This window comes from Phaenicophaeus curvirostris, chromosome 6 (assembly GCF_032191515.1).
Source record: "Phaenicophaeus curvirostris isolate KB17595 chromosome 6, BPBGC_Pcur_1.0, whole genome shotgun sequence".
Lineage (NCBI taxonomy): Eukaryota > Metazoa > Chordata > Aves > Cuculiformes > Cuculidae > Phaenicophaeus > Phaenicophaeus curvirostris.
Window position 1 is genome coordinate 49,941,876 of NC_091397.1, and position 26,645 is coordinate 49,968,520.

The following is a 26,645-nucleotide window of genomic DNA, read 5'->3' on the forward strand; positions in this document are numbered from 1 at the left end:
CCAAATGTACAGCTGTCAGCGATCTATAGGAAAGCTACTTCTCTCAAGCATTTTTCAGTTATTTCCATGTGAAATACGGTTTATATTCCTTGAATGCATTTCTGATTATGTTCTTTAGAAGAATCAGATTTGCTGCAACGTTTATCATAAAAGAAGACAAAGGAAATGTTTGAAGGTTGTAAAGCTTGAAGGCTGGACTTTCAAATCTCCTTTGTTATATATGTGATCACCTGTCTGAAATTTGTTTGTACCTCTACCAACTTTCAGTCTATTTCAAGTTTTAAAGAATTCTTACAGCACAGTTTATCTTTCTTTCTGAAGAAGCCTTTGACTCAATGAATGGGCAGGCTTTATTTGTTTATTTATTGGGGTTTGTCTTTCTCAAATTATGTATTTGTCAGGACTGCTAGTTTTAGTACCTCTCTCTTTTATCTAGCCATTGCTCAAACCTCATTAGGTTTGATAACCAGGTGTTATTGCAAGACACAGGGTCTCTGTTTAAGCAAATCTAGAACTAAAATAGTTTATACTGTTTCATTATCTTGAAAAAACAAAGAATGTCAGTTGTGTTCACATATCCCCAGGATTTGCTGTTGGTAAACCATGGCCATATATACAGTCCACACCTCATTGAGGGGCTGTGGGAGGTCCAGTATGGGATTGAGGAAACACTCTGTGAATTGATATGAAAGCTAAGGGTGAAAGCTGTGCTAAGAGTCAAGATTTTGCAGAATGGTGGTAGTGATTTAAAGTGATTTGTGGAAGTGATTTGAGTGATTTCCCAAACTGTTTTACTGTGACTTAAACATTTTTAAAGATCTGTTTTATTGTATTTTGATCCATAATCTGGAAACGTTGTTTTGGCTTATCACTTCTATTTTAGTAGGTTCCCAAGCATTAAGAGACTTACCTAACATAATATGAAGAGAGTAAAAATCCATTATAACATTTCTTTATTCACAGGTGGAGTGGTCTGCAAAATGAGTACTGGAGAGGTGGTGAGGTCTTTTGGGTATCAAATTAATCTTGGTTTAAAACAAACAGAGGGAGGTGGCTCTGCACAGAAAGGAAGAATAGATACTGGAACCTCTTGCCAAAGGGTGTTGTGAAAGCAAGACATGTACGCAAGAAGAGACTGGCTTGCACTTCAAAGAGAGATCTCACAATATTACTAGAGTTTAGGTGGGCTACAGGAGCTCAGACAGTCCCTTGGGCTGACAGTAGTTGGGGATTGTAAGACTCTTCGTGAGAACTCTTATATATGCTTGCTTTGTTCTTACTCTTCCCTGGGTATCTACTTATGGCTCATGTTGGAGAACAGTAACTGGATGAGCCCTGTGGTTTGAACAGAGATGCTGTGCTAAGGTATACCTTGTTCTCAGAAAAAGTCCACCCCCCCCGTGTCTTGTACAAAACTATGAGATGCATTTAGCATCTATGTGATTGTATTGTTTAAACAGTCACCTTTCTGGTTGCATTCTGTGCCCCGTTACCTCACTGCTTTTTCGCAAATAGCATTGGTCATTCCTTTCTGTCAGTATTTTTATTGTGTTTGTAGCTGTCACAAGACTCTCTGTTCTAGTACACAACTCCTATTCATTTCTCTAAGGAGAGAGTTTCAGATAGCTCTTTACATACCAAAACCCAAAAGCATTTGTTTCTCTGTGCTCTGAACCTACCTGTGGTTCACTTACAGATGATCTGACGTGTTCTTCTGGATGTTCTCTTCCTCTGATTAATTTTTTTTTGTATGTTTAGAAGTTTGAGCATGATGTCAAGCCACTGTTCTTGATAAGTATATATCTAGTATTGCTTTAATAGTTACTAAAAATTCAGTGTGTTTTTAAAAAATCATTACACTGGTTCGTGCTGAAGAGCTCATTAAGATAACTGTCAGCAAGCACAAGGGTAAAGCTATTATGCTATATATGTCAAGGTTCTTAATGTTACCTTTTCTAACACATTAAAAATCTCACAAATTTTATTGTAATACCTGCACACTCTTTTTTCTTGATGGTGCAGTCTTTGTCTAAAAGATTGTTTGAAAACATTGACATTTAATTTATATTGAAAACCATATTATAAAGTGTAATATTTAAATTTTTTATAATATTGTCACTGTTAAAGCAAGTAGCAGTACAACAGTCCTGGACTAAATAATCCTGGAACTGTTTGTTTCCACAAGCATACATATAGTTTCTGAAATACTGGAAACCACATAGTGATTTCAGTAGACATCACTCTTTCTACCTGCTAATTACAGTCCCTTTCGCTCATTGTATACTTTTTTCCTAATATTCACTTTCATTTTTACATTTTAAATTTTAGGAAAGTAATCACATGTTCTCAAAGGTTTTATTTAGCATATTCTATGAAGGCAGGGTTTGCTAATTTATAAGGAAGAATCTAGCTACTCTGTATTAGCTGTGCTCCATCCTTCTGCTTATTCAGGGATCACATGAACTAATTTGAAACTTGGGAGACTCCATTGTGAAGTGTTTCTATATTTGATAAGAAGAAAAGGCTATGGGGAAGGGAGGGGAAGGGGAGGGAAGGGACGGGAAGGGAAGGGAAGGGAAGGGGAAAAGAGGAGAGGAGAAACGAAACAAAGGAAAGAAAAGAACATATTGTGAACTGACTGCACCATTAATGAGAAGAAATTAAGCTTTAGCTGTCTGGCACTATAAAACTTTACATGATTTTACTTATAGTTACATTGTGGGCTTTAAAATGCTTGTACAAAACATGATTCAGGTTTTAATTTTGCTGTGGAGATGTCCATTAATTGTAGTTTGCTTGCTTCTTTTCCTGAAGTCATTAGGTAAAAATCATCTAGTGTTATTGGACTGGGTCCATACAAAGCTGGGCTTTTGATGAACCTACTGTGCACCCCTCAGCCTTAATCCTGATTACATTTGCCTTAGTTGATCTCTCTGAAGCCAGCCCACTTCAATGTCCTTAGATGCTTGCATACTTCAGTTGAAAAAAAAACCCACAGTAAAGTGCTGTTGCCCTTACTGCTGTGGTTTCAGTAAACTTCAAATATGAGAAGAGGCAAAGCTTTATGTAAGAGTCACTTTTGTCAGTGTTTTGGTGTACAGTCAAGCAAGTTAATATCAATTCAGAGATTGCTAATATATTCACCTACTGCTACTGTTTTGATCAACTACAACTTGAAGTTCTTACAGGCTGGAAGCCGTTTTGGAATGGAAAATGATTTTTTGTTGTGAGAGGAAGTGTCTTCGTAGCTGTTGATTTACCCTTTGCCTGGAATCTAAGCGGTAGCCTGTTGCTGAGGGTCGAAAAGAAATGTTTGTGCTCCCCCCACCAAGTGTGAACAGTGTAGATGCTGAGGAGCAGGGACTGATTGCCTGTGTGGTCACACAGTGGCTTTCATCAGCAATGAATCTAGCTGTCAGCTGGAGCTCCTACTGTAGGAATAGGAATAGGAATAGTGCCAGACTTGTATGTAACGGGGCAGATCCCAGGCTAGGAAAAATGGGTGTTGGTCTCAGGGCAGAGCAGGGAGGATTTAATGTGGTGCTTCTAGGGTGGTTGTGGTGAACAGGGGGAATAGGCACACCTTTTAGAGTGCTTTTTGGACCTATGCTGTGCAGTTTTGAGTTTTCATCAGGATTAAAGTTCAGGATGAGCGCACAGCTCATTCCAGCAAGGAAGGATGACCTCCTGGCTGGCTGGATGCCACCTTCTTTCTTTCTAGAAGAAACATGTTATGACTTCCTTCTCTTGAGATGTACTGAGGAAGGGAGAGGCTTTTTACGTCTCTTCCATTACCACTGTGGGCAGATATTAGTAGAGAACTAGGGAAAAAAGCATCTAACTAAGATGCAAACCAATTAATTGTTCCAAATTTTTTGTAGTCCTTTATATGCTGACATTCAGATAACACTGCATATCTGAGTCCAGGCCAGCCTTTACAATCACCCGTTAGGATTCTCTGTCTTGTTCTGTAATAAACAGTTTCTGAGGGATTCTTGTTGCCTAGATTCATCTGCTGAAAGTTTTCTGCTTCTACAAAACAAACATGCCTTCAAAGACACTCATGGGAACTCAAAAAAAAGTCTCTTGAACTGCTCAGATGCCAGTTATTGTTACGATGCTCTGCTTTTGTATTTCTGAAATTAGTTGATGATTCCTTTACTTATGTGGACGGGAAGAGCTCTAGGCCCTTCTTATTAGTCCTGCTTTAGTCTGAAATAAGGCCTGTGGTTTCAGTTGTGATTCATAACAGTAGGCTGTACTGCTCTCTGCCTTAATTATAGCCATTTTAACAGTAGCTAGAGGGAGAGAAAGAGATGCTTCTCTTACAATTAGGGAGCTCAGACAAAATTACATTATCATCCTTTATCAAGGGTTTTGATTTGACAAAACTAAGAGCAGATGTAGGAGATTTAAACAGCATTCTCTGTTGAAAAAAAAAAAAGAAAAAAGCATTTGAGGCGTTCAGGCAGGATATGTTAAAACAAAAGGAATAGAATAAATAATATAGTCCTATAGTGAAACTGTAATTTAACATTTTGATAAGGTGAATGGTAATTTAGGACATACATATCTGCTGCACCACAGTATAGGAAGTATAAGAAAAGGAGACAAAATATGAGACCCTCAGTGGTAGTTCCTTACAACTTAATCCTTGTCTAGCAAAATTTGAATGTAAAATGTCCCTGGTGACTGAAGGGCATTTGTGAAATAAAGTGGAAGCTTGTAAAGTTAAATACACTGTAGCTAACATAGGAGTCAAAATAGTGAGACAAATTTCAGGGAGAGCTAAAAGGAAAAGAGAGGGTGAAGCTCCTTATTGTTGGGTTAGCCTTTGTAAAGTCTGCCTGGGCAAATTTTAAATTATGGGAACTCTAATAGAATCAGTTTCTTCTTGGTTTAAATAAGTCTAGAATAATATTTTTAAATCCTACAAATGCTTTGCAAGCACAGAAATTGGAAAACATGTTTAAATTTTATTTTCTAAGTTAAGGAGAGTTTTAGAGTTCCTTGCTAAAATTAAAAGTCTTCAAGCCTTGTGTCACATTCTGTCTTAGTCCTTGGGGAAGGAAAGTTTTACCACTGTAGTGGCTGTATGTTTTTTAATTAAAATCAAAGGGAAAATAAATCCTCATAGGCTGAAAGACAGCAAAGATGACCTTTAGTATCAAAGATAAATTTGGGAAAAAGATACAGAAATTTTTGCCTAACAAGATTGAGCAGCCTGGATTATGAATCACTGATTTCATTTCCAGGACTAATAGAAATAACTATATAACTGAGGATATAACTGCCTTTTCTAAACAAGGTCAAGAATTCTGTGGGGTCAGTGGTGTGCTCAAGAAATCAACAGAGCACAGAAGTACCTGTATATGACTATATATATGACTTTATATATATTTATATATATAAAAATATATATTATTTGTGTGTATATACATGTAAATATACATGTATTTGTGTGTGTGTATATATATGGCACATGTACAACTCTTGCATTTATGTAAAGCTGCAATATTATTCATGCAGGGGGATAACTAGAAAAAGATGAAGACAATGAAAAGGAGAGTATCCTTGTACTGAAGGGTACATTATCTGATGTTACACAAAGCCTGGTGGAAGGGTGGGTTATAGTGCACAGTTCCCCTCAATGCATAGAGGAGTGAAGTGGCCAAGTTCAGTTCAGATCTTACAGGGAAGATCTGTGCAGCTTCCAGAGAGGGTATTATCAGAACAACGCAGTCTCTCCCCCCGAGCTTCAATTTATTTTGCGGTCTTGAAGATATAAAATTGTTCGAATTATGAAAGAAGTTTTGTACTCTGTTCTTTTAATTTTCAAAAACTAACTGATATTTTCTGGGTTACTTTCGCTATTCTATTTTAAATCTGATTATCCTCCTACAATTGATATTCTCTTGCCATATTACTTACATTTAGAGTTAGTTTTTAAGTTCAGCGAGAAAATCAAGTCTGAACTAAGAGGAGATCTGTAAAGGCAGAAGTAAGTAGATAAGTGCAAATTCTGTAGTGAACTTACTTGCCCTCTGCATTGAAGTCTGCAATGCCACATAGCTGCTCGTACAAATTCATGTTATTGCTCTCCAGCTGAAGTACAGTGAGTAGAAGGAATGGACTTTTAACTTCAAATATCAGAAAAGCTTAGATTCTCAGCCAAAAAAAAGGTGTACATTTACATTTAAAATTAAATAAGATATTGGGTAAAGCTATATATCCTATCAATGATTAATATAGTGTGAGACTGTTTAATACTAACCGTAATTAAGTCTTCTGACTATGTTCTATATTAACGGCATTCCACTTGAGAGAAGTTGTAAGACAAAACTTTCTGAAACATTGATAGATCTGGTAACTGAAATCTGAAATTATTTTTTATCGTTTTTGTCAGGAAGTTACTGACTTCATAAGCACTTATTAACTAACTCGTATATGAACTACTTTACTGAAATGTATGTAAAATTAATTCTTGGGTCTATTAAAAGAGCAGAATCCTGCTGTCATTAAAACCACTGTGGATATCAGTCATCAGATGTCTGGAATTTGCTATTTTCTATATGCAAGATAGAAAGCTACTTTTTATTTGAATTTTGATACATATAATTTTTTTAAATGGGGAATATCATCTCTGATATGTCATTTCTCCAGCATTTAGTTTTGCTACCTAAAAATGGCAAATGGGCTCTATTTTAGTTTTACAGATTTATCAGCTAGTGGTGTCTCAGTTTCTTCTATTTCAAAGAATAAATACATTTGCCTAATTACCGTGGCAAATTAGATCAAATCTTGCAGTTTTAGTGCTGCTCATTATCTACACTGGACCCAAATGTCCAGAATCCTGTGATAAAATTAGTGTCTGTGATACTCTGCTGTGACCACAACTAGAGAAAGGCAGTAGGCAGCAAAAGCGGAACTGCTAAGCATGCCCACATAAGAATGTCACACTTAGGTAACAGAGTGTCCCTCAGGTCAGCCTACGATAAGAGCAAAGTCAAACAAGGCTGAATCCTTGATGTTTTGTGTTTTAAGTATCTGAAAATTGTTCACGACCAGCCTCGACCTAGAAGACCTCAAATGATCATATGAGCAAGGCAATAAATTGGTGGTAACTTGCTCTGAGGCCCATGTTGTAGTTGTGATGTTGTGAAAGTTACATCTAGTGTTAGCCTGTCCACATAGATCTGTTCAGACTTCACAGACGGGAAAATTTTACATTTACTTGTACCGAAGGGGAATTATGGTGGCTGAATGGTCATGGCTGAAGGGCTCTGCGTCGTATCAGTGCAGTCCAGTGGAGATGCACGGGAATACCACGGCATCAGGAGAGCTGAGGAACCGCTTGCTTTCCAAAACTCCACACCTGAGCAAGATTTTGGCAATGCCAACCGTTTGTAGCCCTGCGGTATTTGCCAAACATCCAGGACGTGGCCTCCTGTCATGGGACAGGCTGATTCACCTTCCTGACAGAAATCAGAAGTGGAATGTAGTGGGCGTAGCAGGAAACTGTTTCTGTAGGAAAAGACACTCCAAAAATTATGGTAACCAGAGGAATGGACAGCAGCTTTTACAATGTCGACATGCTTCAACTTGGACTAGCAAAATTTTACAGCCAGGCCATACAAAAACAAACTTTGAAGTCACGTCAAGTGCCCAGGAGTACCAAAAAGAAGAAAAAAAGTGTAAAGGTAACTGGCATTATTATGCAGAGCACAGCAAATGCTGTATTAAAACAAATAAATAAACCAGGTTTTTATATCTTTGTTTATGGTTAGGGGTTTGACCATTGCTAAAAGCATTATTGTGTGGGAGGTGTTTTTTTGTTACCAACATTTTTAATCGTCATTATTTTTTTTCCTTTCAGCAGGTGTGATATTTAGTATTCCTTTTGATTCAATTTAATAGTTTTGTAAAGAGCCCTAATGGCAATGTGATCAATAGTTACTGGGCTTTTCTGTGTAATACCTGATATAAAATAATGTCTGTTCCTTTAGCCCTTTAAAATATTTTCTCTGTCTTTATGGTCTTGATAAGCTGGTCAAAAATATTTTCTGAACCTGGCCTTTTTAAGTAAAGCACATACTTGATATTAACAATGCAAAAGCAAATGAAAGCATTCTTTTACTACTTTCAGGATGTTCATCTCTCACCTGTGACTGTGTTGTTTGCCTTTTCTTCTTTCTTATTAACCATCCCCAAAGCCTCAGTACGTGCACATACAGAACTTGAATAAATGGAACTTCTTGTTATGAATATTCTTTGCCTCAGTAGTCAGGAGAATTAAACATTTTCTTTCAGGTAGCTTTTTTGTTCACATGAGCACAGCACTGAAGGAATTCTATTTAAGAGTGATAGTTGCTTAAGTTATTTTTATTCCTATTTAAACTGGCCTAAATAGTTCTTCATTGTTCTTTGCCTGAAAAATAATTACTGCATACTGCAAGAGAGGGACTACAAGTTGTTTTCTTTTACTTAAGTCTTGCGTCACTCCAGGAAGAAAGATTACAGTGTCAGGCAGGATATCACCTCATGAAAAAGTTAAACTGGTCTAAGTACCTGATTTCTTTAGATTTAGTTGCTCTTTACCTCAGAATGCCTCTTTGCTAACAGATGTCAGGTGTTGATCGCTTTAACGTCTTACTAAGGGCTGTCAGGAGGCTGCCAAACCCAGACAGTCCCACCCAAGAGAATTAATTATGTTGTGTCAAGCTGCATTAGCTGGCTTTCTGCTCAGTTTTATTCTTGAACAAATGGAAATTTTTACCTTCAAGTTTTCATGTGCAGTTGGGGTAGGGAATGACTCAGAAAAGGTACATGTTTTAAGTATTGGTGGTTACTTAGCCACGATATAAGCTGTGTAATTAACTGATGTCTGCTCACAGGGACTTCCAATTATGAGATATGGGGAGACTTAACAAATTGGGTTGTCTGGGTCACAGGTCTATAATCACTCTTAGCAATATTTGCTCCACGACCATCTTAAAAGTTGTCAAACACTATTCAAGAATTTGGTTAACCAGTTTGTTGGCAAACCTCTCAAGGAGCAAATCCTCTCTGACAAGACTGTTACCTAAATGTCTCGTGAATAGTGGAAGGAACTAGTGCAAGAAAACGGAAGCACAAACCCTGGAAGAGCCTTGATCATGAAAGAGCAAGCTCTATTCTCTTTTAACCAAATGTATTCAAGGTGTCAAATATTTCCTGGGAGAACTGGATTTGTAATGAATCTGAACTTAAATATAAACTATGACATTCTTTGTTAACCAAACAGACTAATGAGTCTGAAGTATTTCAATAAAAGGCACATCACACTGGTATTTTATGAGTCACATAGAGATTTAGTGGCATGTCATAACCGAGGTACAGCAGTTTGAGGGAAAGAACTAGCTTAATACATGTTGAGAGAAGAGGTGTGCTACTTTGTGAGAAAGATTTTCCTCAGGTTTAAATCGGGGGCTGCTAGCTTGAAGGTTGCTGCTTCTGTTACAAATCCAAAGAAATTATTTTTGCCAGAAAGCTTTAGTTCTTTTTCACTCACTGTCTCACTTGGTCTAATAAATATATAGTAGACAAAATGATGACTTTTAATATCTTTGATTCCACTGAGACATAGTCCCAGAAATGTCAAATGTTATTGTAACTGCACAGTGCTAGAATTCCATAATTCTACATGCTTCATGATTTAGTCAAAAGTAGAGTTTTCAAAGTCAGATGAATACTTATATAGATTTAAATCTCTGTTCTTTTAAGTGCTTGTTGTGATTTTGAATTCTGTTATTTGAGGTTTTCTTAGTTTATTCTGTAACAATTAAGACCCAGTAAGGGTCGGAACTGATGGGATAAGCTGATGCCTAGATTCCTCAAACAACAGGTTATCATAGTCATGTTTTTGAGGCAACTTTTTCAGTCCCTGATCGTAGTACGTAAAGTGGATGAATACGGTTGGTCAAATATATACATTACAGAGAGGTGGTGACTCATCGTGCGGGCACAGAGGTAGCTGAACTTGGCAAATGATTGCAAAAGCCACTTAGCACTCCTGCTCAAAACTGTTATAGTTTTCATTGTATTTTCTTTATGATACGAAAAGATAGGGACTGACCGGGGTGTGTCCCATCTTATGTGGTGTGATTCCTGAATGTGCAAATTTGTATTCTGCTTGGAGAGTAGTGATCTTATTTTTTTTCCCATATCCTTCATCAGGGACGGCTGAGAGAATGCAGGCAATAAGAATATCTGTAAATAGGAAATAAATCAGTTCCCACAGATGGACACTGCCGAATCTTTTAGAAGTGGCACGTAGGGACCCTACCTGCAACACTGAGACACCTGGGACTCCAGACTGGCATACAAAGTTTGGAAATAGTCAGGAGAATGTTGCTCTTGCAGGTAATGTGTCACCTGCTCAGTCACCCGAAGAGCAGCAATAGACAACAAGAATGGATTGCACTGAATGACTCTTCATTTTCGTGTGTCAGGGATCTCAGTCGGCTGGGGTGTTCTGTTGGGAGGATCAGCTGCAATAATACTGCTTTCCCTTAAAATTTCTGTGTTCATTTTTTTACTGAGTTAATTCACAAGAGGACTTCAGCTTGGTGGGGCGTTTGTTCATTCATAATTAGAAGTTTTAGTAGGAGTTTTTAAAACGGGAGTCGATGAAGAGCTGCATGTTCTAGTTGTAAGGCAGTCTCCTGCAGACCCCTCCTCTCAGGCGTCCTTGTCCTGACTTCTGCCCAGGCAGTGTAATATCCCTTCTGATTTACACCAGGGTGAGTATTTCAGAGCCTATGGGCACGCAGGAATCAGGTTCAGCAAGTAATTTCTACCTTTATTAATACAAGGAATGGACACCTCAGACTGTGAAGGGTACAAATTTTGGATCCGCTTCTGCAGCAGTATCGAAGCCTCTTTTTTAGCACTGACCTGTTAGCTCACGCTGGAGGTTTTATTCTGCCAGTGATCCCATGTGTTCGCAATCAGACACTTGCGAACTAGTAAAATTCCAAGTGTGATACTAGATTGCTGAAGGCAATGAAAGCTCAACATAACATCATTTAAAGACTCTAGTATTCAAATCGGAACACAAGACAAAGAAAAGTGTTTATTATTTTCTACTCCTCTTTCAGGCTTTTGATAAAAAACTCATCTGCCTGTCTTTTGGCAGATAATTTAATTCAAAGTGGTACATGAAAGGGACCTGCACGATTGGACCCTAAGAGATGAAAATGAAAAATTTTAGGAATATTTCAGTTTTAATAGGGATGTTAAATTTTTGTAGTGTTTTCTGAGCTGATTTGTTTCCAAGGGAACAACAATCTGCAGTGCTACAAACCTCTTTGATGTTAGCATGTTACAGGTAAGAAGTCCCCATTTCCTGGTGGTGATTATCATTCTTTTTGTTGTCAGAAAAGGCTCTCATCCCTTTTACTTTTTCTCTTTATTACAGTTTCATGTAATTTAATTTCCTTGCAGTATTACAGTAATTCTGACAAAAGTAGTACATGTGACACATTTTTAAGCATTGTTGACATAGAAATAGAAAATAAAAAATGTTTGAGGGATTTATTTTGGAACAGAAAGTAAGTCACAGGCTGTGCCACGTCGAGATACCGTATCCTGATGTGCCATCCTTGCTGGGATGGCTGTTTACACACAGTCTCAATTCTATTTAGTTTTTCAGTAACAAACCAAGATCAAGTTGGGGGAAAGAACAAGAGAAAAGAAGAGAAAATTCATAGGAATTTTGACTCAGCTGGCAAAAAAAAATCCACATGGGGACAAAATCCCAATAATAAGATAAAGCCTAGTTCTCCAAAGCTTTTCTGGGTGGTGTAAAAGTTTCTATGTATTCTGCTCTGCTAATGTGTAAAATACAGCCTTGCCTCTGTGTGGGCTCTCACATAAATTCCTGCTAGCTCTTCAGATTGTTCTGTGGTAAATGAACAACCCACATTTTGCTCTTGTGAAATGTTTTCTTCCTGGAAAGTGTGGAGAATAAGCTCGGCAGGTTGTATGTGTTACATTTGTATGCAGAACAGTATTGCCAACTGATCACAGTGGGCTGGGCGTTATTTTAGGGGTATGGTTTGAGGGATTCTTTGTGAACAACTATTACAGAATTTCTCAGGAAACATGGGCATGTTTTTGTAAAGTGCTGAACATCCATTCTTGAAAAATCAGATCTTGCCTGAGACATGTTTATCAGACAAAATCACTGTTTGTGAAATCTAGATCATGCTCCTGAGCTAAAATGAAAATTAATGTTTATTGTGGGCTTTTTCACGTTGTAGTCCACAATGCTATTTGTTGAGTTAGATCTTTAGTACAAACAGCATGGAGAATGAGGGTTCCTTTGTGGTATAATTCTGGGATTTCGTTAACTGCTAGTGCGCTTATTGAAGTAAGATGCTTGTTTAAACTACAAGAGTTTTGACAGAATAAGTTAATTTTGGAAGCGACTTCATTGACTTCAGTAGAACTGATCTTGATAGAGTTCATTTTGACTTACCGAATTTATTATTATTTTCTGAGAAAGATACGAAATGTGTGTTAAAGATGCTTCTTTCATAGTTAGAGGGGAAAAAATCCAAGCATGAGTTTTAACTTCTCTGATCCACAGAAATATTTATTCTGAATTCTGTTAGCCTGCATATTAGATACTAATTGGAAATGCTTCTTCTTTAGATAGGTTAGTTACGGTTGTATGTTGGAAAGGAGAACATTCTTCTGTCTGCTCTTTGCATTAGACAGAAACATTAAATAATATTGTACAAGGAGAAATATGTACATGTCATACCCAGTTCTTGCTTATTTCACTGAACTTTTGAGGACTGTTTAGGTTTGTGTTCGTCAAGGTTGTTAAATGTATCCATAAGATCCTAGATGAATGGGGGCCAGCCTACATGATAATTTTGGCATTTCTTTAGATTGTTTCAAGTGAGTGGAATAAGAAAACTAAGACCTTATTATTGAAGCAGTACTAATTCTTCCCCATAATAATAAGAACAGACATTAAAAAGGGATACTGACTTGTTACCAACTTCACGAGTTTTACTATGTTTTAGCTGAGTTGTAAAGAAAAAGTCATATTTTGCCTAGTAAATAACAAATAGCAGCTAATACTTGCATAGGTTTAAAATAAGATAATTTCTTTTAGATCAGAAAAAAAAAGGTATAGTAACTGTACTGATGTTCAGGGTGCATCAAACAATTCTAACATCATATAGTTCTGGTTATAGCAGCATTGACATGTTCATAGCGCATAGGTGACCCAAAATGAGGAAAAAACCCTCCTTAATCTATTCAGTCAGTTGTTGAAGAAAAACATTCTAAAAGTACTTCATTAATGAAACATAAAAGGTAACAAAGCAAAATAGCAAAGCAATTAGCTTATTGTTAATATTTAAGCCATGTTCTTTTTGCTGATTATATTATTTTGAAATTTCCCACCTGTTGAACTCAATAGAAATTACCTCCCCAAATCACTGAAGTTTAGAAAAGCTGCTTTCCCATAAATGCATTACCAGACAGCAGCGAGAATCGTGTATCTGTGGAAGGCTGGGGAGATTCATGCATGTAATTCTGTAAAACAAAATCAATAAAGCTGATGACAGATTAAGTTGCTAAATTTTGTAAAACTAGACTACTGTTTGGGTCATCAACACAGTGCTATTGGATTTTCTGTGGTTTAATGCTGAAAAACAGGATTATTGATTTTAGGATTTTCAGTGTATCCCCTCTGGGAGTTCTTAAGCAGTCTTTATAATGCTTCACACGTAAGTTGACAACTACAGTGACATAACTGTGTCCTCGCCTTAATAATCATTTTCTAATCATATTGGAAAAGGCTGGAAATGGTTTATAAAATGATTATTCCAGACAAACGGGGGAACAGGAGGGTTATCGGGATGTTGCTTCTTTGTCTGGTGGTCATTACTACCTGCCTGCCATCTTCCCTTGGAATTAACTTACAGTCACAGATTAAGACCTTTGACTGTCATAAATCTGCTTCCCAATATGTTTGACTGGCAGGGGAGTTCACAAGCCGTCCCAATATAAATAGGATTTTAGCACATCAGGTGCTGCTCCGAAGTAAAACGGGCTGTTTTGCAGTCGACTTTGTTGGTGTATATTCATTGCTCCTCTCCCCTTCCATGTGTATGCATGCCTGCGTGTATATGCATGTGTGTGTGTGCGTGAAGTAGAAGCTGAGATAGGGTAACAAAATGAACTACTGTATGCAAGAAATATATGAGGTGCACCCAGCTGCTGGTAGCAATTGCTACATGCAGTCCACTGATTATTGCACATATATCGAAGACAATCAGGGTTACAGCAGTTGTGATGCTCAGGTCCTGCACAGTAACAACATATATATGGAACAGGCCTGGGCGGTGAATCAGCCTTATACCTGTAGTTACCCTGGAAACGTGTTTAAAAGCGAGTACTCTGACATGGACATGGCCCTGAATCAGTACAACCAACCTGAATATTTCACCGAAGAAAAACCTACTTTTTCTCAAGTGCAGTCGCCATCGTACTCTCAGAAGAAAGGTAGGGGAAATTTATTTAAATAACAACAACAACAAAGAAATCTCTGCTTTTGTTTTTGTTTTGCTTTAAACTTACAGTTGTATCAGTTGGCTCAGAAACATCTTTGAATGTGAAGGCTGCCTGTTCAAAATTGAAAGCAGCAGTAACATAGGTTGCTAGGTGATTGTAAGGTTTTCTGTGAGTGTTGAGGATTTCCAAGCACTTTATCTATAAAAGACATTTGCAAATATATTGCTTATTTGCTGCTTGGGGGGCTATTAAGTTCATTTGCTATTCACCAGTGAGCTAGATAAGAAAGTTTCTCTTCTGAAATGTCGTCATTATATATTCTGCATCTTAAAGCTCTGTTTCTGGTTGCAAACAAACAATTTGTGTGAGTCCTCATTATCAGTAAATGCGAACTTTGTTTAGTCGGCAACTCAGGCAAACTATTTTGAAAATCAAACTGTAAATATATGGGGAAATGATTACATTTAATTGAGTTACTGTCTTTTTAGTGAAAACCCTGTGGTTTCTGATTATGCAAAGCAAAAATACCCTGAAAAATCATGAATGTCTATGCAAGAAAGACTGTTCTGCATCCAAAAAGTTGATCTGAAAAATATGTTTGTGAAAAGTAATTAGAGTGCAATATCAGCTCTATCAGAGTTAAATCATTGCCTGTTTTTAGAATTTGCTCTTTTGCTTTCAAGTAATCAAAGCAGACATCACTTCTCGAAAAGACCCCAATATATCAACAAACACTTGGAAATGTTTTCGGTGTTAATTTTTCTGAACTCAGAACAGGCAATCTGACGCGTACAGAGTATGCATTCTCTGTGTTTCTTTAAAATCACATCATTAAAGAATAAAATACACCGTCTGTTGTACCAACAAAATGTTGTTTTTCTTTTAAGACCAGATTTCCTTTATGCAGTTATCCAAAACCCAGATGAATCTGATGTGCCGAGACGGGTAGAGAAAACACCATTTATTTACTACTTTTAAAGTGGCTTCGTAGTAAAAAGTAGATTGTTTAATCTTATTCACTATATGGAAAACCAAAATATTTTCTGGTTTTGCAGGCAATATTCATTAGCACTTGGTGTGATAAATCTATATGTTTGGTAGAAAAATCTTTATTTCTCTACTTTGAAGAGCATCATATTTCATAATAAAGGAAATATTTTTTTTAAGTCTGTTCTAGGAACCTGTAAGAACATGATCAAACTGTAGAATAAATGTAATTGAGGATAATGCATGTTTTTCTACTGTGCAGCATTTTAAATGCCCTTTAAGGCTATTTATCTGCCGTTGGATATTAAGTAATGAATTTGTAACTCTCTGTGGACTTTTCCTATATCTTATATTTGGTTAAAGAAAAATAGTACTCTAGATGAACTTAGAGAAAATAGTCACTTATCATTGAAGGAATATGTTTTTCATAATATTCCTTTTTGACATCTGCTCTGTTTGGAGTTTTTGTACTTGTTTGACAGAGTTGTTTTTTAAAAACCGCTTGTCTGCCCTTGTTTTCTACTACCTCAGTTCCACTAAGAAATGACAGTGAATTCTGGTGGAAGCAGGCTCCCAAGCAGGCTTTTAGTTGATCATTCACGGAGACTGAGCAACGTGTTTCAGGACTCTTTAGAGCCTTATTACAGTGAGAATCAATAAAAAGTTGCATCCCTTCTGTCAAACCTTTGCAAATGCTGAGTTTGTTAAGCAGAAGGGATCTAAACTGTGTGGGACATGTGCATGTTCTCTTTTTTTTTTTTTTAAGTTTTCATCTTTTAACCAAGCTATCATAAAACTAACGACTCTTTTAATCCTGTCCTAAGAACAGAAGGCTTTACACAGGGCATGTGTGTCTGTATTGATCCAGAATTGATTTTGCGGGAAACAAGGGAGTTTGTTAGAGAAGCCTTGGTAATAGCCCATTAAAGCAAAATTAAGTCCTTAAGCAGGTGTTCATGAGGGGTCTTGATTGTTGCAGTTGGTATTTCTGTCAGTCCCCTGAAATTTGTAGTAATCTCAATAATGTGCTGTTCAAATCAGATTGTACTTTACAGTAGCACATGGAGGCTTTTCATATCAAAACTTTTGCTGCTTATTAATGGATAAAGTCTTCTTTTCCCTCTGGGAAGGAAAAAAATTCAATGTTTTATATACTGAAAAAAAGTTAACATTAAAGAAGAGGAGTTTACTTACTTCTCTATCTTCATGTCACTTTAAAAGAATTCAGGAAATGACATTTAAAATCAAGAACCAAAGACCCTAACAGCATGTCCCTAAAGGAAAAAAGTATTTAGAAAATAGAAGGAAGCAGATAGGCTGCTCCAGTTATTACAGTGCACTGAAAAATATTAAAACCACTAAAGCTAAAAACTGTCATTTGCTGATTATCTGTCACAAATTCTCATGAAAGATGTGAATTTTAAAGGGAAAAATTATGCTCTGGAAAACCAAGAGATGGATTTGTTGTTTTAGCTTTCTGTTTGCTTGTTGCTTTGTTATCTTTTGCGCTATAACATACACTGTTAAAAGGCAGCAGCATAATATTTGGGCAAGAATTTACTGTTTCATTAAGGAGGCCCTTTTGGTCCTACACAAGGTCTTTTTGGTCCTCCTGTGGTCTCTCGCCATAGGAGACAGGCAACCAGATACACTTGTTTTCTACATAAGACTGCGAAATCTGATGAATGGAATGGGGCTAATCATCAGGAGAGCATAGTGCAGCTCTGCCCCCGAGAGCTCGAAAATCTTCCCACCATTCTTGGTGACACTGGCCTTGGTGACCTTGCAGCACTGCACACTGCATGTGTGATGCTCCAGAGGAGCCCATGTCACCCTACCCTTGTGCAGAGGCTGAGCAGATAGGCAAGTGTCCCCGGACCTCCTTACAACCCCTGTACAGGGAGGAAGAGTAACCAGTGACAGGGTAGAGGTGCTGCAGTCAGGAAAGTACAGAAGTAGTGTGTACACAGGTTTGGAAACCTCAGTATCCCCATGTTTGATGTGTGCACAGTTTTTTGGCGATTTGGACAATGGGGGAAGTCGGTCTGCAAAGTTAAAACCAGGAGGAGGGTTGACTTTCATTTCCCTTCACACAGTCATTTCCCAGACAAAGCTAATAAAGGTGCTTGCAGCTTTCTACGAAGTTAGACTTGAGCGTCAGACTCCTTGGGGGCAGATCAGAAGTAAGCAGAGCCTACTCCCCAACCCAAAGCTCTGCAAGTGTGAATTTTTGAGTTAGGTTGTAGTAGCACCAAGCCCTCAGCCCTGCATCTCACCTTACTTCCCACACGGAAGGTGAGGTTAATGCCGTCTTTTTACGGGCTGTTGGTATGATTTGTGAATCGAGCTTTGAAAGTTGTTATTGTTGTTATTATTATAATTGTAATTGTCATTACGTCCCTTTATATTTTCTCAGGCAATTTACACGCAGCTGGGAATACATACTGTGTGAATGCTAGGGTGTACGACTGAATTAGTCAAAACTGAGTTCTCAGCGGTGTGAAAACATTAGAGTACTTTCTGAATAGCTAAGGAAATGCCACATGAATGTTATGTCAAAATGTCTTCTCATCAGTGCAGGGAGTATGCATGTGTATAGTCAATTCAGAAAAAAAGACTGAGCATTTGTCATCTTTGGCCTTTGCAGCAGAGCAGCTCTCGGTACGTTAACAATTATTTGGGGCTTAAAAATGATGAGTTTTTCTCTTCACCGCCAGTCTGTGGAGATAGGACTGATCAGAAAATTGTCATCTTAATCAGCAAATCATTGTGCACTTGGAATTATAATTCTTTCTCATTTAATTAAAACATCAGTGAAAAAAATGTTTTCAGCCACTTCATTCCAACCTTTGCACAAACAATTGAAGGATGGGAAGATGAAGAAAGGCATACTTTGCTTTTGCATCAGCAGTAAAACTTAGATTTATAAATACATTAGTTACTTGTGATACTAAGCTGTGGTCTGTAAAAACATTTAAATCATTTTGAGGAAATAATCTGCATGGTCCGACTCTTGAGCATTATCTACAGTAGTGCATTTTATACCTGTAGCTGGTAATCGATGCAAGTACAGTACTAACAAGATAGTGATAACAGAGTTTGGGCTAAAATGTTTTCGGCACATGTGTGCAAAATGCACAACTGTCGGTAAGGTTTCTGACTCGGCCAAAGGAATACGGCTAATGCATAGAAAAGTCATTGGTGGAAAAGAGACTATAAAAATGTTCCAGATTCTGTCCTTGCAGAATCTCTTCCCAAATTTTAGTAATTCCATAAATCAAAGAATGTCCACAAAGATTAAAATCGTGGACAGGCAAGCCAGTTAGCTAGCAAGAAATGGATTAATCTGTTTAACAACATTCTTGGTGCTTCCAAGCTCAACAGAGAAATAGACAATTTTTCTCAGTGGGAGTAATTTAAAGAAACTGGGAAACAAGGATCAGCGTATCAGCCTAGCCTCTCAGATCGATATTGATAATAGCACAAACAAGAATGGAGTATGCCTTTTCTCACTTCAGCTCTATGCTTTCTGAGAAACAGTCTATATAAGCTTTTTCTATACAAGCGTAACAAGGATGATATCTGGATGGTTCTTGCATTTTTTTATAACTTGCGAAGAGTTATAATGTGACTGCGTAACCAGTAGAACAGCAGTATGAATTTTCTTTTCAGTTATAGTACAGTTGGAGAGTCTCAAGGTAGTAATTAATTTAATCTTTCTTATTTTCACACTGCAGTGTCTAGTAAGTGAATACTAGCTTACTGATAAGTCCTAAATTCATTGCAGTCACACAAGCCTTACTCAGTGGGGGGAAAGAAAGATTTGGGGGAATATTTTTAATATATTACTCTCTGCCAGCGAACAGTGAAAATCAAAGTACTGAATAATAGTCTTAAAACACAAGTGTCCTTGTGTGTACTAGCAAAAATTATTTTGCAAGGTATAAGCCTACGGTGGATCAGGACCAAGCTAATAAGGAACACATAGTATACAGACATAATTTGTTTGTGCTGATGCGGCTCATATTGTTGTTTGGTAGTAAAATATGATTTGAGTCCTAGATTTTTTTTAAGGTTTGGCTTAATTCTTAAGCCAATATTACATTGTCTGTAGAGACAGAGATATGGACATGTCAAGTCTATGTAATGATATTCTAACAAAATTTAAATCAGTTCTTTACTTTTCTCAAAACATGCCTTTTTTCTACTGTGTGCCAGCTACAGAGGGGAAAACTAGTATCATCTTTCAGGGGTTGTTTTCATTTAAATACCTTTTTTTTTGTCTTGTTGGAGGGAGCTGAGTGCACTGGGCAGGAATAGCCACCGAGTGTCTCGTTTGTGTCCCTCCAATCTGTTACACTGTGCAGGGTCACATATACTGCTTTATGGTGTCATTCCTGCAAATGGTGTCATTCCTGCAAAAAAATTTGAGAGTGTAGGCTGTACCTCAGATGACAGCATAGGTTAGCAGACCTTGTTCTGACCTTACAGCTGCTGGGGCAGTCTCATTGCGCATATTCGTGTCAAAGGGAATTGTTTCTTGCCATAGCTCGTCAAAGGATGTTACAAGCTACAGTTGTGGTTTAAAAGATATTGTACATCACCATCAAGATTGATTATAATGGATTATACAACATATTCTTCTAGATGGGGGCAATTAGTCCTGCTGAGTACTTAGCTGTGCCAAGACACAAAAGTTAGGCAGACTGACAGGTGGGAGTCTGAGGAGCAAAAAAGTTAATTTAGGCTGCAGAGGGAACACCAGAAATGGCAGGTCAAGGTCACTCATCGATATTCTCCACTCAAAGTAAAGGTCCAACTTGGGTAAAGGGGTGAACCTGATAGATAGTTAACTTTGAGGATGCAGCAAATGAGAATGAGAATTGCAGAATACAATAGACAGAGATTTGAAAGACCAAGGAACGATATTGGCTATTATGGTACAGTTCAGTGAGACTGGTGTTGCTCTTGAATGGTTCCTCTTAGTTATTTATTTAGTAGGTTTTGACCAAGAAATACACAATGTAATACGAAACCAGAAACAGGAACCTCCTCAGTGTTCCCATGAGATTTGTCATCAGACTTTTTTCTTTGATAGAGAGTACCTCGATCATTCTGTCTGCTATCTGCTTCTTCCACATATGAGTTGGTTTTTTTTTTAGTTCAGAGTTATTAAACACACAAGATGCCAAAGTACTTGCTGATGTGAGAGAGAGTTGCCTGTTAGTCTGCCCCTCCTCTCTTGTGCCCAAGTGCTGCAAGGAGTGAGAGAAATCTGTTGCTCTGCTTCTTCCTTGAACCATCCAACTCTGCTGCCATCCACGGCTTCCCCCAGAATATCTATTGCACTCTTCATAGCTTCCATGCTGGTACCAAGTTTAGAATCACATTGTTGAATTTCCTCCTGCTGGTATTTTTTCTAACTCCGAGCAGCAGTACGAATGCATTGAGGCTGATTATCTGCACGTCTTACAAATGAAATTGCATTGAATTTATGCAGAGATCAGTCTGGGTATTGGCAGCTACTAGAAATTATTTACAGTGGACATTATGGTTTGTAAGAACTGAATGTAGGTTCCTTATTCCTCTTGGCATGTCTGTTTGTCTGACTTCTATATCTTTAAAACACTGTTGAAGGTCCGGTTTTTCTACTTTCTGATCCAATTAGCTGTTGGAAGGGGGTTAAAAATACCCAGAAGTGTTAATAGCAATCCCAGATTCATTATAGAAAGAAAAAAGTATTTATTGCACAATTTTATTGCAAATGATTTCTTAGGATAAGAGTTTTCTATCCATGTTTCCTGTTCAATCAGTAGAAGAGTTCATAGTAAGTACTTAACCTTGTGACATGGGTGCAATCCTGGAGAAGTGATGAACATAATATTGAACATTTGAATAGCTTAAATAACTGGCACTTATCACTTCTGATACAGCAAAATTGGGAATGTGGTTGGATGTAAGGATGCCATTTTTAATTTCTGACTAGGAGTGCCTGTAGGAGATTTGTCTCTTCTGCCAGGTTGGAGACTGTTTCCTGGGTTGGATAAAGTCATGGAACTCCAAGGGGATGGACATCAGTGGTCACATGTGCAAGCTACTGTATGTATTTAAGGAAGCAGTTTAGATGAGTGGTCTCCTCCTCCAGTAGAATAAAGCTGCCATTACATGAGCAGTGCTAACTGGATTATATACTTTATAAAATATCAAGGCATTTAATTCAGAAGTAATTCTTGAGGAAACAAATCGGGGATACTGAATTTTAGAGGACATTGTCTATGCTACACTAGGTCTGCGTTTCATGAATAGCAGTAACCAGCAATATCAAGAAACCATTAATCCTTGCAAGAAATGTAGTGGAAAATTCTGCATCCCTTTGCTGACTCTGCTGCTTCCTGTGTCCACTCTGCGTTGTGCGTGTTGCAAAGGCAGAGGCAGGTGTGAGCAAAAGCGGGGCAGGATGGAGATAATAGCCTCTGCTAATCCCCCACTGACATAATGTCCGTTTGGAGTCAGTGATGTAAATTAGAGTCGAAACCCTGCTGTCTGTCTTCGCTCAAGGTCACAGAAACAGTTCCACATGCCCACCAGTCTTTATCCAACTTGTTCATAAAGGAGAAGTATAACTTGAATGTAAATCTGATCTTTTGCCATATTGTAGATGAGTGTAATACATCAGTAAGTTCTCTGTTCTTTCTCCCACTCCCATTTCAGATGCCAGTAGGAATATTGGCAAACCTCAGATGCAGGTATCCAATAATGGCTTTGGAGTATTCCTGCTTCCCAATGTTAAATAAGAGAGATATATGTCCCTCTATAATTTGAGGTTCTCATAGTTGTGGTCAAACTGGACGTACAAAGTAGACCATACAAATGCTTCGTGCCTTTTTCCTTATTTACTTTCTCCTAATCTACTCATCAGCCTCCAGAAAGTTCAAGTATTTTGTCTCTGATGTGGGCTTTTCTTTTTGGAGAACCTCTGGCAAGTGTAGTTCTAGGAAGGCACTTTCATTTGAGCTGTCTGCTTCTAAGATGACTGGCACATTAGTCGGAGGAAGATGATGTCCACCAACCTTGCGGTATCCTCTAACAGCCTTCTGCTGCCTTGAGTCTTGTTGCTGGTTGTCCTCCATGTGACTGCGGCATGAAGAATTATGGTTGGACTTGATGATCTGGTGGGTCTTTTCCAACCCGGTGATTCTGTGATTCTATGAAGAGTCCCCAGGCTGTACCAAACTATGCTGGTGTGAGGGCTGCACAACGACAACAAACTTGAAGTCTAGTCTAATCTTTGATGCTACAGATGGGTTCAGTGGGCCAGTGGAAAGGTTAGTGTTGCAGGCAGCCACATCCAAGGGACTGTTCCTCACTGTGCTCATAAATTGTGCTCAGACTGTTGGCAGGTGATGCAAAACTAGGAGGAGTAGTTAGTGCACCACTTGGGTGTACTGCCATTCAGAGAACCTAGGAAGGCTGGAGTGATGGGATGAGAGGAATCTCTTGAAGTTCATTAAAGGAAAATGCCAAATCCGGCACTGAGGGAGGAAGAATAAATGTGGCAGTACAGACCAGGTGCCAGCCATCTGGGAAGCGCTTTGCATTTAAGTACTTGGGGGTTCCCAGTGGAGAGCAAGTCAAACATGAGCCAGTAGTGTTTCTTTGAAGCAAGGAAGGTCAACAGCATCTTTATTAGGAAGATCAACAGCAGCAGGGTGAGGGAAGTGATCCTTCTCCTCTGCTCAGCTCTGGGGAAACACGTCTTCAGTGTCAGGTCCAGTTCTGGGCTCCCCAGTACAAGAAAGACATGGACATACGGGACAGAGTCCAGCAAAGGGCCACAAAGATGATGAAGGGACTGGAGCATTTGTCCTGTGAGGAGAGAATGAGAATGCTCAGGCTGTTCAGCCTGGAGCAAAGAAGGCTCAAGTGTGATCTCATCAATGTATATAAATACCTGATCCCCCATCAAGCAGAAGACAGTACCAGACTCTTCTCAGTGGTGCTGTGTGACAGGACAAGAGACAATGCACACAAATAGAAATAAAGTAATATTTTCTTTTTACAGTGAGGGTGACCAATCACTGGCACAAGTTGACCAGAAAGGGCAGAAGGAAAAGTTATGTACCTTGAGTCCACTAATTATGAGTCATGGTACACTTAAATTTTGAGTCTGTATTGTACCCTGATTAAAAGTTCTCCTTAGTTTAGAATTACTTTTGGGTTGCCATAAGAATTGTTTTGGATTCTTGCTCCAATTGGAAAAATGTTTATGTTATCAAAACAAATGTTGTGGGAAAAAAAACAAGCATTGCTAACATTTGTCATAGCAGTAATATTTGATTTCATTTGTTGTGCATCTGATAAACCACTTCAGAAGAGAAAATGTCATTCTAACACACGAGCACATACACACACACATATTTGAATACCCACATAAATTCAGGCTATATTAAATGTTCCTGCAGTACGCGCAGTACACGCCTGCAGTACACAGTCATAGGTAAGCTATGAGTGATACAGCCTGGGCTCTCTGTTGCTGGTACTTCTCTAACCTCACCTGGAGAGCTGTTTTGAAACAAACTATCTCTCAGTAAATATTCCTTATGGCAAGCTCTCTGAATCGCTGTGCAACTTGGGATCTCATTGTCAGTACACAAGCATATCAGGCTTTTGTGAAATAGGATAGAGGGATATTCTCTATGTCTCACAGCTGGTTTTTTATTCATGTCGAAACCTTTGAGGTATAAGTAAATTTATTTAGTTTTATGAAGTAGTATTTTCCTCAGGAGAGAACAATCATGTTCTAGCTTCTCCCTCTTGACCAGTAGAAGCTGAAACAGTAAGAAAAGTAGAAAATATTATAGATTACATTTAAATTAGTCTGTAACATTGTTAGTATGAGCTTTTTATACAGGACATTTGTTGAGTTCAGATAGACAAGTGAATTTTAATATAATATTGTTATATCAAATATATCATATCATTTTATATCGAGTATACATGCCATGTCCTCTTTTTCTTTACAGGGTATATACCCAGTTACTTAGACAAGGATGAGCTATGTGTAGTATGTGGGGACAAAGCCACCGGATATCATTATCGCTGCATCACTTGCGAAGGCTGCAAGGTAAACGGCACGGTGGGAAAGTGGGAATCAGAAATAGCTCTCCAGCTCCTCCATTATACAGACTTCCTGAACTGTGCTGTCAAATAAAACAAAGACAGATTAGAAGCGAATAAGAACATCCAGTACTGATGATAAGCCGTATCTGGCTATGCCGCTGCTCTTCATATGCATAAGGAATATAGATGATTTTGCAGTACTTGCTTCTGAGAAGAAAACAAGAAATTTAGATTTTTGTTGTTGCTGTTTAACTGTTAGCTTTTACATTTCCATTTTGTAATGTTTCTTTGGCCATGTTCTCAGTCAGCGTACATCGGCATACTCCCAGCAACTCCAGTGAAGCTGTTTATGCAGTAGCTGAGATTCTGCCTATGACCATGAAGAGTCTGTTGTGATTAACAGTGTTCCTGTGCCTCTCATCGTCACTGTGAAGAAGGAAAAATCAAAATCCCTTCCACATGCTCATACAACAGTAACATCCATCACTTTGGGAAGCATTTACACCCTGTGAAAAGCGTTACAAAAAAATTTGGACCTAAGCATATTGAAATGTGCTTTCAACCCTAAATTGCTTCTCCAAAGCTACACACAAAATTAAAAAAAAAAAAAGAGATTGCTTAAGGCAAGTAAATAAAAGAAAAATTGAGTATTGTGATTGGGTGCATCTTACATGATTTCCTGCCATAAATTTGCTTGACTTGCTTGAGATCCTGTAAGAAAGCTATTTTTTTTCCTGCAGAAAATAAAAAAAAAAAATTTTTTTCTAAACAAATGGGACCACACATGTCATGGAATAGTGTCATGGGACCAAGCCACATAAGTCATATTTTATTCATCCCCAAAGTCTGGTATTTTGGATCTCAGATTTTGGGTTTGGATTGGCTTTAGAGCTCCACGTGACAGTAACTCTTGTGTTGAAGCAGTTCTTTCAGTTGTACAGCATTGTCCTAAGTTACTTCTATGACAAGCACAAAGACCTAAAAATCCCATGTATAGCAGCATTCTGGCAATATTCATAATGGTTTTGTACACATATATCCATAATACGTATGAAAAAATGCATCTGAAAAAAAATGGAACTGAATGAGTAATTCTTGCACGTTTGCATCCCTTATACCAGATGATAACAATACATAAAATATGTGAATATGACTTAACTCAGATATAATGAGAAGTAAACCACACTGTGGCATTATGAAATATTGTTTCTGTCAGCTGAACAGCTCTGTCTTTCACCAGTTTTCCTACTAAGGTTTTTGTTACTCCAACTGAAGTATTTGTTTGTATGCCCACCCACTATTTTAACAATATAGCATACAAAATCTACTTTTATCTTCAGATACAGTTCTTCTGTCTCTTGTACAATTTAAATAACGCTTATGTGCACAAGGAACTGAGCTAACAGTTTGCAAAAAGCAATTAATTTCTTTCTCCTACTTACAATTGGCTTACCAACAGCCTTTTTTGGTTTGTTTTGTTGTTCTTCTTGCAAATGTATTCATTATACAAGATGGGAGTTTTTGTGTAGGCAATTTCAACCCATACCTTGGAGGATCTGCATGCGCATTTCAAATTGTATGATTTATCAGCAAAGTTATATATAATTGATTCTCAGTGAATTTGACATTTATTAGTTGCTTCCACTCAAACTCACTTTAATTTTGTAGCAACCTTAATCAAGACTGACAGCTAAGAATTTTCTTTGGCAAGTGCTTTCATGAATATAGCATCCTCACATATTGTATTGGAAGAGTAAATTGTAGGGAATTTGAAGACAAATAAACCAACAGTGAGTTCTGACATCACTGAAATGTTTCTCTGGACCGTACCCATTGCATCTATTTGCTACATGCAGGCATAGTAAAGGAAGTTAGTAAAAGAGTAATTGTCTTACAAGAAAGTATGTTTTCTTTTATTGATGAAAATAACACTTCTGTGCTGAAGTGTTTGGACAGATACAGAG

The 26,645-nt window shown here is 37.9% G+C and overlaps 1 protein-coding gene across 7 annotated transcripts in view; it reads left to right on the plus strand.

The window, feature by feature from the left end:
• The window catches only part of THRB (thyroid hormone receptor beta), a 171,559-nt gene that overhangs the window by 129,883 nt on the left and 15,031 nt on the right, over window positions 1-26,645 (plus strand). For 5 of the 7 annotated variants that reach the window (XM_069860124.1, XM_069860125.1, XM_069860123.1 and 2 more), the window contains one exon: window positions 24,585-24,685. In XM_069860124.1, coding sequence (XP_069716225.1) covers window positions 24,585-24,685 — 101 coding nt within the window. Of the gene's footprint in view, window positions 1-6,586; window positions 7,701-14,119; window positions 14,566-24,584; window positions 24,686-26,645 lie in introns of those variants that run through there. The other 2 variants (XM_069860120.1, XM_069860122.1) reach the window with 2 other exon arrangements.